The sequence below is a fragment of the Linepithema humile genome, chromosome 2 (assembly GCF_040581485.1).
Source record: "Linepithema humile isolate Giens D197 chromosome 2, Lhum_UNIL_v1.0, whole genome shotgun sequence".
NCBI classification, from domain to species: domain Eukaryota; kingdom Metazoa; phylum Arthropoda; class Insecta; order Hymenoptera; family Formicidae; genus Linepithema; species Linepithema humile.
In genome coordinates, this window is record NC_090129.1 from 15,286,593 (window position 1) to 15,304,586 (window position 17,994).

A 17,994-nucleotide genomic window follows, 5' to 3' on the forward strand; every position below is an offset into this window, starting at 1 on the left:
TTAAAATCATTTACAATTTGTTAAGCGTCAATCCTAGAGGCCGTTGAACAAGCGATGTTACGTTTTATTTTACGTAATAAATTTATTTTTTATTATAAAACACAAATTTATAAAAAAATACGTATCATTATCGACATAAAAAATAAATTCTATCAATTACATTATTATGATGGCAGAAGGAAAACAAATTAATAGTTATAAATTGACATATTTATAAAAAAGAATATAATTTTAAATAAGTGTTCCGAATTAATTCAGCATCTGTATCTATATTTGTCATTAGTACCTGTGTTTTATTCCTCATCAAGTGCGCCGTTACAGCTACGGTTAATGCAACCAAGCGCATTAGAAATTGTGCTATCGAAGTAATAAGTAAGTTCCTCTGTCATAAGAATATCGATTACTTAATGTTCAAACCTCATGAATTTTATAACAAACTATTAAAATATATATATATATATTACTTATACAAAATAAAATGGTTTCTCTATATTTATAGATATTGTATTGAATTACGTATCACATGATTGGATATTTCTCAAATCATTTATTGCAAATAAAAATTATTGCTTTTATTGCACTTATGAGTGTGTCACATCGCCTGATTTGCATTACGTTAGAATGATGTTACAAGTGATTGATTTCGATATATTTGGAAACTCAATATTACTACTCAATAAATATTTTTTAACTCTTAATATTTTTTACCAACAAATTTTATTAGACAGAATAAATGTATAAAAATATTCATTTTTAATAATCTCTATCGCAATATATATAATTTTATTTAATTGTTTCTTTTCTTCGTTTAATTTCCATTAATCCCAAATTTTAACGTAACTTACAAGACATTACGAATATGCATAAACGGCAATTTTATATACCAACAATAATTATCCACATTTTGAAATTAAATTATTGAAAATTAAACTTTTACGTTTCCGATCAATGTTACATATTATACATATTAGTGATAAATTACATTTTATAAACCTAGATCTTGTACCGTTATCGTAAATACTACATCTAAACTTTTAAAACATAAATATGGATTTTAAAACATAAATATTTATACATATACATGTAGCAAAGAGAGAATGTGTTATAAATGTCACATGACACAAAGGATATTCCTCATACGCCAGTTCGTGTTTCATACGCGATCATATCAGATATAACGAACTCGACAGTGCAAATGCGTGTGTGTAAATTATTTAATTAATTGCTTGAAACTGAAAAACTTATAAAATAACATGTTCTTTATATCGAAATTTGTGATAATAATCTTATTAAATAAAACTTACGCACATCTCACGCGAGATATGGAAACAATATTACTGCCAACATTAAGTCCGACAGGAGTAAAGGAGGTACGTACGTTTTGCAGTTATTATTCCATTTATTACTCGATCGTCGTTATTTAAGAATTTTAAAATTTTTTTCTTAATTGTTATCTATTTTACAGATATCTATAACACTAAAAGTTTTTGGACGATTGATTCAACTGAATCTGCATGGAAGTGATAGAGTTGTACCGCCTGCGTTCGAAGGATGGAATATAATGTTAAAAACGTTACAGAAAAATTGTTGGAATTAAACGTATCAAGTCATTGCTATTATTATCATGAAGATCATATCAGCTCTGCGGCCATCGACTTTTGTCATGAACATGGATTGGTCAGTAATATTACAAAAAAAAACAAACTGTTTTAAAATTTTTATGTTTTTACTTGTATACTGCATTACTTCTTGTTTTAAATACAAATATAACATGTAAAAAAAATATATCTTCTTAAAATTAGGAAGGACTTGTTTTTATGGAAAACAACACAATAGAGATTCGGCCCTTGCGGAACGAGTTTACGCCTATGTGCTTAATCGACGATTTTAGAGGACAATCAAATCTTTCATTTGGCAAACCTTATGTTATCAAAAGATCACTGCAATATTTTGCTGATTCAAAACTTTACCACCGGGACATGTTTAAACTGAAGCGACGTCACGTACGCGATGCTCGACAAAATTTAACTATAGAACTGGCCGTTTTTTTCGACGAAGCAGCATATCATATGTACATGCCTATTCTGGACAATGATGAGGATAAGTTACGCAATATGATATTAGCATACGTGAACCAAATTCAAGCCTTGTTGCATCATTCAAGTTTCGGTGCTCCTGTTGATATTTCATTGGTAAAGTTGGTAATAATGGATAAACAGCTGTCAAATTTGTCTGCTTTCGACGGTGACCATAAAAAGATGATCAATTCATTTTGCGATTACGTGAATTTTTTGTATTCTGAATACGGGATTGATTCGCTTCAGTGGGACATTGGCCTTTACCTGACCGGAATAAATCTATATGAGTCAGAAAAGGAACAAAAGCATTATGGTGTTGTAGGAAGTTCTTTCTTTAATTCCTCGTGTACACAGAATTCATCGTGCGCCTTAGTAGAAATCGGTTCTACCGGTCCTTACGCAGTCTCGGGTTTTGCGACGTCTCGTATTGCTGCTCATGAGATCGGTCATCTGTAAGTGTATGTATACTTTTTTTATACAATTAGGTATATGATATTTATTAGAAGAATTTTTATATTTGTGCAATTGAAAGATAAAACTGCTCAAAGTTTTTAAGAGATTTAGTTTTTTAAAGTGTAAAACTTTTGAGTAACAACAAAGTATTAAAAATATTGCAGATAAGGCATATTTTCAAACGTAATAATTTAATTGTTCAAAAGATTAGGAATGGAACACGATAATGGCTCTATCGATTCGACGTGTCCGAATGGCAAATACATAATGTCAGATTGGCAATATCTACGGGGACAAGTAACATGGTCCGCATGTAGTCGTAACATTACGAAAAATCTGTGGAAAGAAAAACCGTGTCTTTTTAATCACACGAGACGAGAAGAGACCGATGATCCATATGTACTGGACCGTTCACGTTATCACGATTTACCTGGAAGGGAATGGACTGCCAAAGCACAATGTGAATTATTTTTACGCGACAAAGATGCAAACGTAGTCACGTTGCATGATGTATGTCAAGTCTTACAATGCGAAACGCCTGACAGAAATAGGAATTTCTTCGCGGGACCTGCGTTGGATGGTATGTCTTTTTTGTAATTAGAAACTTTAATTAAAATTTTGAACTAAATTTTTTTCAGGAACTAATTGTGCACTCGGAAAGGAATGTCGCGGCGGAGAATGCATGGCCGTTATCACACCACCATACATTTTTTCGTATTGTGAAGACGATAATTGGAGTGAATGGAAAGAAGACTCTTGTAAAAGCAATTGCTTGACGAAATCCAAAGGCGTGGTAATCAAACGACGTTTTTGCAAACATGGTATTTACAAAACGGCTAGTTGTGATGGGCCATATTACAACGTGGTTCTGTGTAATGACTCCAGCTTTTGCACTGAAGAACGCTTTACGATTGCCGAATATACTGCTCTAAAATGTACTGAACTTAGCCTAAAAATAAAAAGACAGGGCAAAGAATATTTCAAGTACGAACCGTTAAATGAGCCAGGAAAGCAGGCCTCCCATGTCGTCGAGGAACCGTGGAGAGCCTGTACCATACACTGCCTACGTGAAGAAGAAATATCTGCTAATTACAGTCTGTTTTTTTCCTATGCACCACGCCAGGAAATGCTCGACTTAAAAATCGAACCATACTTTCCAGATAGAACGTGGTGTCACGAGAAAGATGGGCAAAATTATTATTGCCGCCAGCATTATTGTCTGCCGGAAAACAATTCAATCGAAGAATAATTACCGAAAGCTTCTCGACATGTGTGGGCAAGGATCTAAGAAAAAATAAAATTGCAAAACAAAAGTAATTCAATTTAGAAATGTTTAGTATTTGTTCAGTATAAAATCTAGGATCCATTAAATTATTGTCGTTACTTTCTATTTTAAGCAATAAATCCATTTTTTGTTAGCATATAGTAAATTTATACGAGAAGAAATACGTCGAATTATCGACATGAAAAATTCCATCCAAAATCCAAATAACTTAATAGTTAGTAATTGCATAAAGAAAAAAATAAATATTTGTTAGTTGACAGGGATTTGAAAAAAATATAATGATAAATCAATGCTCAGAATTAATTAAGCATCTGAATCGATTTTCGTCATTGGTACCTGCTTTCCTTCTTCGTCGGACGCGCCGTTACAGCTACAGCCAATGCATTACATGTTGCTATCGAATTAATTAGTAGATTCTTCTTCCATAAGAAGATCGACTACGTAAACTTTAAATCTCGTGAAATTTAGAATATACTACTTAAATATATATGTATATTACTTAAACAAAGTGTTGCTTTCTCTATAGTTATACTTGTATATATATTTATAATTGTATTGTACAACGTATCACATGATTGGATATTTCTCAAATTATTCATTGCCAATAAAGAATCCCTTATTGCACTTATGAGCGTGTCACATTGTTAAATTTACATTATGTTAGAATGATGTTACAAATAATTGATTTCGATATATTTATTAACTGAATATTACTACTCAATATATATTTTTAACTTTTAATATTTTTTACCAACAAATTTTATTCGACAGAATAATTGTATAAAAATATTAATTCTTAACAATGTCTGTTGCAATATGTATATATTTATTTAATTGTTTCTTTTCTTTGATTTCTATTGATCCTGAATTTTAACGTAACTTACAAGATATTACGAATACGCATAAACGACAATTTTATATACCAACAATAATTATCAACATTTTGAAATCAAATTATTAAAAATTAAACTTTTACGTTTCCGATCAATGTTACATATTATACATATTAGTGATAAATTACATTTTATAAACCTACATTTTATACCGTCATCGTAAATACTACATTTAAACGTTTGGATTTAAAAACATAAATATTTATACATATACATGCAAAGAGCGAATATACAATAGGTGTCACACTACACGAAAGATATTCCTCATACGCCAGTTCGGGTTTCATTCGTGATCATATCAGGCATAACGAACGCGACAGTGCTAGTGCGAGTATATAAATTATTCGATTAATAGTTTAATAGTTTGAAATGGAACGAGAACTTAAGAAAATAAAATGTTTTTTTTACTGAAATATATGATAATAATTTTACTAAATAAAACGTACGCGCAAATTACGCATGATATTGAAACAATATTACTGCCGGCATCGAATCCCACAGGCGCAATAAAGGTACGTGCGTTTTACAGTATAATTCTATTTGTTGCTCGTTATTCGAGAATTATCAAATTTCTTTTTTAATTGTCATTCAAATTACAGATACCAATAACACTGAAAGTTTTCGGACGATTGATTCAACTGAATCTGCGTAGAAGTGATCGAATTGTATCGCCTGCGTTCAAAGAATGGAAATATAATGCGAAAGGCGTGACAGAGAAATTGTTTAAATTAAACGTATCAAGTCATTGCTTTTATTATCATGAAGATCATATCAGCTCTGCGGTTATTAACTTTTGTCATGAACATGGATTGGTCAGTAATATCACATGAAAAACAAACAGTTTTTAAATTTTTATGTAATTACTTGTGACTTTTATTATTTTTCGTTTTATATACAATGACACATAAAGAATAAATATATCTTTTTAAAAGCAGGAAGAATTTGTTTTTGTGGAGAACAACACGTTATTGATACAGCCTTTGCGGAACGATTTCATGCCTATGTGTTTAATCTACGATTTTAGAGGACAATCTAATCTTTTACTTGGCAAACCTTATGTTATTAAAAAATCAATGGAATATTTTGCTGATTCAAGTCTTTACCACTGGGACATGTTTAAACTAAAGCGACGTCACGTGCGCAATGCGCAACAAAATTTAACTGGAACTTGCCGTTTTCTATGACGAAGCAGCATATAATACGTCCATGTCAATTTTGAACAATGATAAGGATAAGTTACACAATATAATATTAGACTATGTAAATCGTATCCAAAATGCTTTCAGTCGTCCGAGTTTGGATGCCTTTTTCAATATTACGTTAATAAGTTTAAAATATCTGAAAGAACAGCAGTTAAATTTGCCAATTTCTGATGGCGACGCTAAAGAATTGCTCAATTCTTTTTGCACATACGTGAATTTTCTTAATCCTTCGGACGATAATGATCCGCGTCACTGGGACATTGGCCTTTACTTAACCGGAATAAATCTTTATGAATATATTCACGTATTGCAACCGTATTACAGAACCGAAAAGAATTATGATATTAAGGGAAGAACCTACCAAGATGGCGCATGCAATCCGCTTTTATCTTGCGCAATAGTAGAATTCCGTGATTCATCTGAAATCACATCATCTCTTGAAGCTATTTATAAGATCGGAAATCTGTAAGTTTTTGTATATTAGTTTTACGTATAGAGAATAAATTACATTTTATAATAAAATTTATTTAATTGTACAATTGCACAATAAAATCAACAAGTAAACAGTCATTATTAAAAAAATTTATTCTTTAATTGTTTACCATGTTAACTATTACTAAATCATAAGATAAATACGAATATTTCAATCAAATAATGTAAAGTGAAACATATATTTAAAATTAATAATTTATCTGATCAACAGTTTAGGATTAACACAAGAGCAAAGTTCTAGCGATTCGCAAAAGTACGTAACATGGTCTAAGAATAGTAACAAAATTGAAAAACTCTGGGAAACAAAAACGTGTCTTAGAGATCAAGCAAAAACAATGATTTCCAAACCGGAAAACATCAATAATGACAATGCGGGACAGAACTTAACCATAGAACTTGCCGTTTTTATCGACGAAGCAGCATATAATAAGTCCATGTCTATTTTGGACAATGATGAGGATAAGTTACACAATATTATATTAGCGTACGTGAATCGCATCCAGGCTGCCTTTAATCGTCCGAGTTTGGATGTTTTTATGAATATTACGTTAATACGTTTAATTATGCTGAGAGAACAGCCGTCAAATTTGCCAATTTCTGACGGCAATACTGGCGAATTGCTCTTTTCGTTCTGCACATACGCGGATTCTCTAAATTTTTCGAACGATAATAATCCGCATCACTGGGATATTGCCCTTTACTTAACCGGAATAAAACTTTATGAAAATGTTATGGTAAAATTTAAAACGTATGACAGAGATGAGAAGAATTTTCAGATTACGGGATATACTTACTTCGATAGCGTATGTAAGCCGCTTCTCTCATGCGCGATAGCAGAATTCCGTGACAAATCTGAAGTCGAATACCCTCTTACTGCTATTAAGATGATCGGAGAGCTGTAAGTTTTTAAGAACTAGTTTTACGTATAAATTGAAAATAAATAACATTATATAATGGAATTTATTTTAATTTAATTAATTGTAGAATTGTACAATAAAATCAACAAGTAAACAATCATTTTAAAAAAATTTCATTCTTTAATTGTTTGTTATATAAACTATTAATAAACTAAAAGATATTTAAGAATATTTTAATTAAACAATGCAAAGTAAGGCATATACTTAAAATTAATAATTTATCTGTTTTACAGTTTAGGATTAATACCAGAGCAAAGTTCTAGCAATTTGGAAAGGAATATAACATGGCCCGAGTATAATCGTAATGAAATGGAAACACTATGGGAAAGAAAAACATGTCTTAGGGATCAAGCAAAAAGGATGAACTTTAAAAAGGAAAACATTGATAATACGCAAAAGAAATTGATCATAGAACTTGCCGTTTTTTTCGACGAAGCAGCATATCATATGTACATGCCTATTCTGGACAATGATGAGGATAAGTTACGCGATATGATACTAGCATACGTGAACCAAATTCAAGCTTTGTTGCATCATTCAAGTTTTGGTGTTCTTGTTGATATTTCATTGGTAAAGTTGGTAATAATGGATAAACAGCTATCAAATTTGTCTACTTTCGACGGTAACCATACAAAGATGATCAATTCATTCTGCGATTACTTGAATTTTTTGTATCCTAAAGACGGGATTGATTCGCTTCAGTGGGACATTGGCCTTTACCTGACCGGAATAAATCTATATGAGTCAGAAAAGGAACGAAAGCATTATAGTGTTGTAGGAAGTTCTTTCGTCAATTACTCGTGTACCGAGATTTTATCGTGCGCTTTAGTAGAAATCAGTTCTACCGGTCCTAACGCAGTCTCGGGTTTTGCGACGTCTCGTGTTGCTGCTCATGAAATCGGCCATCTGTAAGTTTATGTATACTTTTTTATACAAATTAAGTATATAATATTTATTAGAAGAATTTTCATATTTGTTCAATTGTAAGATAAAACTACTCAGAGTTTTAAAGAGATATAGTTTTTTAAGGTGTAAAACTTCTTAGTAATTACAAAGTATTTAAAAATATTGCAGATAAGGCATATTTTCGAAAGTAATAATTTAATTGTTCAAAAGATTAGGAATGAAACACGATAATGACTTCATCAATTCGACGTGTGCGAAAAGCAGATACATAATGACAGATTTTCAATATTTGCGGGGACAAGTAACATGGTCCGAGTGTAGTCGTAACATTACAAAAAATCTCAGGAAAAGAAAACCGTGTCTTCTCGATCATACAAGACGAGAAGAGACCGAAAATCCATATGCACTGGGCCATTCGCGTTATCACGATTTGCCAGGAAGAGAATGGACCGCCAAAGAGCAATGTGAATTATTTTTACGCGACAAAGATGCAAACGTAGTCACGTTGCATGATATATGTCAAGTCTTACAATGCGAAACGCCTCGCAAAAATGAGTATTTCTTTGCCGGACCTGCGTTGGATGGTATGTCTTTTTTGTAATTAAGGAGTTCAATCTAAAGTTTTGAACTAAATTTTTTTTAGGAACACGTTGTGCACTTGAGAAAGAATGTCGCGGCGGAGAATGCGGGGCCGTTATCGAACCACCATACATTTTTCCGTATTGTGAAGACAATAATTAGAGTGAATGGAAAGAAGACTCCTGTAAAAGCAGTTGCTTGACGCAATCCAAAGGCGTGGTAATCAAACGACGTTTTTGCACACATGGTACTTACAAAACGGCTAGTTGTAATGGGCCATATTACGACGTGGTTCTTTGCAATGACTCAAGACTTTGCACTGAAAAACGCAAAAGAATTACCGAATATGCTACCATAAAATGCACCGAATACAATTTAAAGGTGAAAAAGGGAGGCGGAAAATATTTCAACTATGATCCAGAAAATGGGCCGGGATGGAAGGTCATTCATGATAAGACGAAACCGTGGATAGCCTGTATCGTATATTGCCGACGAATTGTATCTGCTGCAAAAAAGCAATATGAATATGTGGCACGCCTGGAAATGCTCGACTTAGATATCGACCCATACTTTCCAGATGGGACACGGTGTCACTACGAAGATGGCCAGAATTATTACTGCCTCCAGCATTACTGTCTACCGGAAAACTACTCAATCCAAGAATAATTGTCGAGAGCTTCTTGATATGTGTAGAGTAGGATTTAAGAAAAAATAAAATTGCAAATACGCATAAATCAATTTGAAATCATTTACAATTTGTTAAGCATCAATTCTAGAGCCCGTTGAACAAGCGATGTTACTTTTTATTTTACGTAAGAAATCTATTTTTTGTTACAAAAATCAAATTTATAAAAAATACGTAACATTATCAACATAAAAAATAAATTCTATCAATTACATTGTTATGATTGCAGAAGGAAAACAAATTAATAGTTATAAATTGACATATTTATGAAAAAAAAATATAATTTTAAATAAGTGTTCCGAATTAATTTAGCATCTGTATCTATATTCGTCATTAGTACCTGTGTTTTATTCCTCATCAAGTGCGCCGTTACAGCTACGGCTAATGCAACCAAGCGCATTAGAAGTAGCGTTATCGAATTATAAGTTGGTTGTTCTTTCATAAAAACATCGATTACTTAATGTTCAAACCTTATGAATTTTATAACGAACTATTAAAATATATACAGGGTGTCTGGCAATAATCGCCCCACCGGTCATATACAGGTAGAGGAGGTCAAATCGAGTAGAAAAGTCCTTTACCATTTTTTAATTTTCATAATAAGTACTGAGTAATTAACGAAAAAAGATCGGCGAATCCGCGCGAGTAAAGCGCGCGCGGTGAGAAGGACGTCCCACTGCTACGCGATCACTAGGACACAAGGATCTAGCGTTACGCGCCGCTCGTATGTTGCCATTGTCATTTGTAGAGCGCTCCTCCCAACGCTTCATCGCGCGCCTAGTGATCACATAGCAGTGGGATGTCCTTCTCACCGCGCGCGCTTTACTCGCGCGGATTCGCCGATCTTTTTTCGTTAATTACTTTCTACTCGATTTGACCTCCTCTACCTGTATATGACCGATGGGGCGATTATTGCCAGACACCCTGTATAATCCCAATCCACTCTGTCCTCGAACTCTCGGATGAAATCCTCAGATAGTTTTTGGTATTCTGATATTAATTCCCAATCAACTTCGTCCTCGAATTCTCTGATGAAATCCTCAGATAGTTTTTGGTATACAGATATATAATCAAGATTAATCTTGTTCTTAAAATTTACAACAAAATCTTCTGATAGTTTTTGATATCTAGATATTGATTTCCAGTCAACTTTGTCACAAAATTCTCTAATAAAATTCTCCGATAGTTTTTGATGTCTAGATGTACGTTCCCAATCGACTCTGTCGTTAAATTCTCTAATGAAATTCTTCGATAGTTTTTGATGCATAGATACGAGGTTCCAATCGACTCTGTTCTCGAACTCTCTGATGAAATCCTCCGATAACTCTTGGTATTCTGATATACATTTCCAATCTACAGTATCATTAAATTCTCTGATAAAATTTTCTGATAAATTTTGGTATTTAGATGTTAGTTCCCAATCGACTCTGTCGTTAAATTCTCTGATAAAATCTTCCGATAATTTTTGGCGTTTAGATATAAACGTCCAATATACTTTATGATTAAATATATTTTCGAATTCTCTGATAAAATTTTCTGATAATGTCTGATGTTTTACTATATATGTCCAATTTACTTTATTATAAAATTTTCTAATCATATTTTCTGTAAGATTTTCATATATAGATATAAGATCCCAATCTAACTGATCTTGAAATCCTTTGATAAATTGTTCTTGTAGTTTTATATATTTAGATATATATTTCCAGTCTATTATTGTAGATATAATGTATTTTTCTATATATTTTCTTAAGTAAGGTATATTGTAAAATTCAACTATTTCTTGCATTTTTAGTTTTTCGCACATTACAATAATATGTCAAGTTTACTATCAAAAAAGTTGATTATTAAATTTAATAATTTAATATTAAAGATTATGTTGTTTTATTTTAATATCATTAACATATATTTAAAAGAATTCTCAATATACAATGGAAAATTATAACTCGATATCACTCGATGTATGTATGTTGTCTGAATTTATGATTTTATCTATTTGTTTAATAAACTCGTCGTTTGTGTTTAGAGATCTAAATTTGAAATAAAATACTAACAATCCCAAAGTAAAACATATTAAAATTAAAACAAATAATATAATAGTCATTTAAATGGATAACGTTTATTATTATTTGTCAGGAAGTTTTATAAATTATAATCATATATTTTTAAACCAAGTTACAAATACTTTATCAGATAATTATTTGAAAATAACATCTATAGACGAGAATGTAGATATATTTAAGAATTTAATTTTTGAAAGTGTTATATATCCTAAAAGATTATATATATATAATTGTTTTGATGAAATATTTTATGAAATAAAGTTTAAGTTGGATATATGTAATTATATAATGATACAAAATAACTTACTTTTAAGTTTAAACAATGGTAAGAATATAATTAAGATTATATTAAAATTGAATAATGGAATTGTACAAATACTTGATGAAAAACTTAGTGATATTCCATATCTACTAGATATGGAAAATACTATATTACTATTGTACAATTCTACAAATATTAAAGAGTTGAAACATTTAGACGATATAGATTATGTAGTTAAAGATGATATATTTAAAGAAGATAATATCGTCATTAAAAAATTACTTAAATTCAAGAGTGAAAAATATTCAGGTATTATGTATGTAACTGATTTTAAAAATAAGTACTTGTTTGAAGTTTCTAAAAACGAGATAAAGGATGTATCGTTTGGAAATGTTTACATATTTAATAGCGACATAATTGATTGTTTTAATTTAAATGATACAAGTTTATTAATAATGTTATATAGAAGAAGCAAGAAAGGCTTAAAGTATTATATATTTACAAAACAAGACGGGAGTTACATAAAATTTAAGACTATAAATGATGTTATTTCCTATTTGGATGATTATTACACTATAATAAGGGAGTCTGTATATGTAAAATAGTAAAGTTTTTGAAATTTTATAGATTTATGTATAAAAATGAACTTAATTAAGAGAAATAAGTCTGTTGAAGAATATTGTAAGATAAAATTATTTAATTCTTTAAGAAAAATATCTAATGATTTAGATATAACTAATGATAACCTAACTTCTTTTATAGATAAGTTAAATATAACTAATAATATAACAACAGAAGAATTAGTTGATAATGTATCTGGTTATTTATACGAAAAAGTACTTAATAATTACGATTATGCAGTTTTAGCATCTAGAGTTGTTTTGTTTAATATTAATAAATCTGGTTTTAAAACATTTGATGAATATGTTAACTTTTTTGTTGATATATTTAATAATGATTTTATTGATACATATAATAGATATAAGGACGATATTAACGAAATAGTTTTGCATGATAAATATGTTTCTAATTATATAGGACTTAAAACATTGACATCTTATTTGTTGAAGTACAACAATAAGATAGAAAATCCTTGTTATATATGGATGAGAGTATCTATTTCTATAAATAGTAAGTATGACTCAGATATTGAAAGTATAAAGAAGACGTATAAGTCACTATTGAATGGATTTTATATACACGGATCTCCTACATTATTTAATTCTGGACTTAAAAACCAACAGTTATCTAGTTGTTATTTATTACAGATGGATGATAGTATAGATAGTATTTATGATTCTTTGAAGGACATTGCAAAGATATCTCAAGGAGCCGGTGGTGTAGGACTTGGTATAACCGGTATAAGAAACGAAGGTTCTAAGATAAGAAAGGTTGATATATCTAATGGTATAGTAGGAGTTTTAAAAAATATTAATTCAACGGTCAATTATGTAAACCAATCTGGTAAAAGACCAGGATCTGCTGCTGTATATTTAGAACCATGGCATCCTGATATATTAAAATTTGTAGGCGCTAAAAGATTTTTACAAAACGAGGAATTTTCAGCAAAAGATTTATTTTATGGATTATGGATTCCTGATATATTTATGAGAAGAGTTAAATCAGGAGGTAAGTGGTCGCTGTTTGATCCTAGCGTATGTAAGAACTTACACAATACACACGGAAAAGAGTTCGAGGAACTGTATGAATATTATGAAAACAAAGGTATGTATACAGATCAGATAGATCCTAGAGATTTGTGGGATAAAATTATAGATACTCAGATAGAAACTGGAGGTCCTTATATTTTATTTAAAGATACGTGTAACATACAATCTAATCAAAATAATCTTGGTACAATTAGATGTAGTAATCTTTGTGCTGAAATAATACAATATTCATCATCCAAAAGTATATCAGTTTGTAATTTAGCATCTATAAATTTGGTAAAGATGTTAAGAAATAATAAATTTGATTTTAACTTACTTAAAGAAACTGTTGAGTTGATAGTAGAGAGAGAGAAAATCTTAATAAAATTATAGATGTAAATCATTATCCGTCCGATAGTGCATCATTATCAAATCTAGAAAATAGACCTATAGGTATAGGAGTTCAAGGTTTAGCTGACTTATTTCATGAAATGAAATATTCATACGAAGACGAAGAGGCTATTAATTGTTAAACTAATTGTTAAACAAGAATATATTCGAATCTATATATTATTATGCATTAAATAAAAGTTGTAATTTGGCTAGAAAATATAATAAAACATATAAAAATTATAGTACATCTCTTGTTTCAAAAGGATTACTTCATTTCGATTTCTATGATCTAAACGATTATAAGTTTATTAATGATTTCGATTCTCTTAGATTAAAGATTAGAAAATTTGGACTATATAATAGTTTGTTAATTGCTCAAATGCCAACAGCAACAACATCTCAGATATTAGGGAATTACGATTGTGTTGAACCTTGGATATGTAATATATACTATAAAAAAGTGCTAAATGGGAATTTTAAAATTGTTAATAGAAGAATGTATGATGATATTAAAAAAATTGGATTGTGGGATGATAACATGAAGAATAAAATATTAAATAATAACGGATCTATAAGAAATATTTTATCAATACCTGAAAATATAAGAAGAATATATAAGACAATATATGAATTGGACAGTGATGTATTAATTGATTATTATATAGACAGGGCTCCGTTTATAGATCAAAGCCAATCTATGAATATTTATATAAATAGTAATGAGGAAGATATATATAACAAAATAAATAGGTTGATATTCAAAGCATGGAAATGTAAGTTAAAGACAGGATTATATTACTTAAGAATAGAGACAAAATATATCAAACCTAAGGAATTATGTGAATCTTGTTCATCTTAAATATAATTTTTTATTTTGTTTATTATATATTTAATATTTGATTATAATTTGAAATTTTATTGCTGTATGTAAAATGGATAAGGCAAATTGTAGACATCTTCTGTTTTACAAGACTTCAGATAATGCCTATGCTCCAGTTAAGGCATCGATGTGTTCTGCTGGATATGACTTAAGAGCGTCCTCAGATCATATTATCTATCCAATTCCAAATAAAAATGATCCTATACCGACTAATTTGAAAGTTATAATACCAAACGGATGTTATGGAAGAATTGCTTCCAGATCTGGACTGGCTTTAAAATTGTTAGATGTAGGAGGAGGCGTTGTAGACAGTGATTATAGGGGAGAGATATTTGTAATAATGTATAACTATGGAGATGCTCCGTTTGTAATAAATAAAGGAGATAAAATTGCTTAAATTATATGTGAGAAGATAGAAAATGTTGAATTATTAGAGATTACAAAAAATGAATTAGATATCAATAATACAAAAAGAGGATCAAAAGGATTTGGATCTAGTGGAATAAAATAGTAAGTTACATTCCTTTTATAAAATTTTTAATCTTAATTTTAGTATTTTTATCTTTAGAACTTAAATGTTTTGATTTTAACGATAGAATTTTTTTTCTGGATGGTATGCGAATCCGTACATATTATGTTTATAGCTTTTAATTTCGTTTAAGAATGTCATGTTATTGTATCTTTTATATTTTATATATATGTTTTTATCATTAAATTTATATAAATTTTTATGTAATAATGACTTTCTTATACACCATTTATGATTGTGATATTCGTTATCTAACATCGTTCTGTATATATAACATCTTGAAAAAGTAACGTTTGTAAAATATTTTACGACATGTTCCATTCCGAGGCATATACATATTTTTGGTTTATTTGTTTCCATTACTAAATTTGTATATTCCCAATACTTGGATTTGTAATCAGAAAAGTTTGACTTTCCTCCTGGTAGTATATATCCTGTTATGTTGTATATATCGTCATACGATCTGAATGTGTTTTTATCGAAGCTATTATTAAGAGTTATGATTTTATCTATTTCGTTGAAGTAATTATATATATGACTTAAATCAGTATGTTCTGATTCTTTGAATACAGTAAGTTCTGATTTACAAGAAAAAATTATAACTAATAAAATTAATAATTTCATTTATTATATTATAATTATAAATAGTTTTAAGATTGGAATAAATTAATATTATTAATGTTTATACAAATATTTAAAGATTAACGACTAGAAAAATGTACAATATTAATTATTTTAGAACACACATGCTCCTCCTGGTCTTCTGTGATCAAATGTTGCAGAAATTTTACCATTATCAATACTTATTCCTGTAACTGCACTATAATTTCCCCTCATATATGGTATTGATTCGTGGTAGTTATATCTTCTGTATAATTCACGATTATTTTTATTAAATTCTCTTTCGGAGAATAATAAATTTGGCTCGAGTTAATGATGAAATCTCGGAGCTTTGATAGCATCAACTATATTCATATCTTTGTTTATAATATTATTTAACACTTGAACTATTGATGATATTATTTTAGGACCTCCAGCTGCTCCTAATACGTATTTGGCATTATATTTATTAGTCTTTTTGTCTAACTCACTTAAAATACTAGTTGCAATAGACGAGATAGGATATTTTCCTGGCTCTGGAAAATTATATTTAGCAGGAGGGAGATGACCGGCGTCTATCCTATTTGGAAGTGAAAAATCGCTCATTTGGTTGTTAAATATTATACCAGATTTTGAAATGATCCACGATCCAAATCTTAAATTTATTGTACTCGTTAGGGAAATAATAGCATCATTTGTTTTAATTACAATATTTGCTGTTCCAGAGTCTGGTAATAATGAAAATCTCTGATAGTAATGTTTATCGTCGTTAGATGTTTTATTATTCAATAATATTTTATTTAACGTTATTTCTTGAAATTTTTTATTTTTTATCAATCCGATTAATCCATTCATATTATTGAATCCCGGATCTCCGAAATTTGTCCTAATTGAAAATGAATACTTCAATGCTTCTATTATTACATAGTTCAATCTTTGTTTATCGGAGTTATTATTCTTTTCCATATATGATTCTAGGATAAAACAAAAATAACAGATATACCTCCCCCTGGAAGATTTGTTGTTTCTAACTTGTATCTTTTTCCGTTGAAAGTATAATACTGAACCAAGGGTTTTGTAATTAATGGTTTGACTTTAAGAAAGTCGTTGTTTGTTAATATTCCGTTTTGCGAATTAACTTCATTTAATAGCATCGTTGTGTATGTTTTATTTCTGTAAAATAGTTCTCCTCCATACTTTGAAATATCTTTTAGAGTTTTTGATAAATCTTTTCTTATCCATATATCGTTATTTTGGTATACCACACACACACACACATTCCAGTTTTATTATTTATAAAAACATCTCTATATTTGTCTTCAATATATATATATATATATACATGTGTATTGATATTTCTCTAGTATATCTTCTATTACACATTCAAATCCGTTATCTGCAAGTTTTGCTATTGGATTCACTATATTTTCCCACTTAGCTTTCCATAATTATTATGCAAATGGTAATATCCCTTTAAGGCGGAAGGAACTCCAACTACTTTACCAAATATTTTATTAGAAGTTTTAAAATCAAAAGAAGATGTATTTAATTTTATAGGCGCGACTTCTCTGGAATTTATTATAAAAGTTTTATCTGTTTTTAAAAATTTTATTATTCCAAAGAATCCTCCTCCGAGTCCCATATCTTGAGGTTTTCCAACACCTTCACATAACATAGTCGAAATAGCTGCATCAATCACGTTACCTCCCTTTTCAATTATTTCTTTTGCGTTCTCTGCGCATACTCTAAAGTTACTAACTATTGCATTGTTCCCAATCTTATCATATATAGAACTATCATATTTTTTACAGCTACAAACTAATAATTCTACTAAATATAAAAAGTATAACAGTTTCATTTATTTAAAATGAAAATTTAAAAAATATTGAAAATATAATGACTAGAAAATATTGCTGGAAGATGAAAACAAAATTTGTTAATTATATATACTCGAACCTACTAAATCTTAACCCATAACCTCCTCTTCTCAAATCAAATACTGGTTCTCTCTTATAAATTCCAGTAACAGTATTGTATGAGCTATAATCATAAATTACCACGTTATTATTTTTCATTCCATTGACTCTTTCATAATATTTATCACATAATCTATTAGTAAGATAGCATT

General features: G+C 29.7%; 2 protein-coding genes across 5 annotated transcripts; both read left to right on the top strand.

Annotated features, from left to right (window-relative positions):
* Nucleotides 1–1,230: 1,230 nt before the first annotated feature.
* On the top strand, nucleotides 1,231–4,444 carry LOC136997660 (A disintegrin and metalloproteinase with thrombospondin motifs 19-like). The gene is made up of 5 exons (XM_067348684.1): nucleotides 1,231–1,370; nucleotides 1,466–1,677; nucleotides 1,803–2,530; nucleotides 2,738–3,111; nucleotides 3,170–4,444. The coding sequence occupies exons 2-5, from the start codon at nucleotides 1,552–1,554 to the stop codon at nucleotides 3,778–3,780; spliced, it is 1,839 nt and encodes a 612-aa protein (XP_067204785.1). The 5' UTR covers nucleotides 1,231–1,370; nucleotides 1,466–1,551; the 3' UTR covers nucleotides 3,781–4,444.
* Nucleotides 4,445–4,972: 528 nt separating this feature from the next.
* LOC136997659 (uncharacterized) lies at nucleotides 4,973–9,951 on the top strand. Of its 4 annotated transcripts, none has more exons than XM_067348682.1 (7): nucleotides 4,973–5,221; nucleotides 5,309–5,565; nucleotides 5,645–6,376; nucleotides 6,615–7,301; nucleotides 7,554–8,228; nucleotides 8,437–8,810; nucleotides 8,870–9,951. In XM_067348682.1, the coding sequence occupies exons 3-7, from the start codon at nucleotides 5,916–5,918 to the stop codon at nucleotides 8,965–8,967; spliced, it is 2,295 nt and encodes a 764-aa protein (XP_067204783.1). In that variant the 5' UTR covers nucleotides 4,973–5,221; nucleotides 5,309–5,565; nucleotides 5,645–5,915; the 3' UTR covers nucleotides 8,968–9,951. The 4 variants fall into 4 exon arrangements, with proteins under 4 accessions (XP_067204783.1, XP_067204782.1, XP_067204781.1 ...); XM_067348681.1 differs by having other exon boundaries at nucleotides 5,309–5,521; nucleotides 5,642–6,376; XM_067348680.1 differs by having other exon boundaries at nucleotides 5,309–5,521.
* The last annotated feature ends 8,043 nt before the right edge of the window (nucleotides 9,952–17,994 follow it).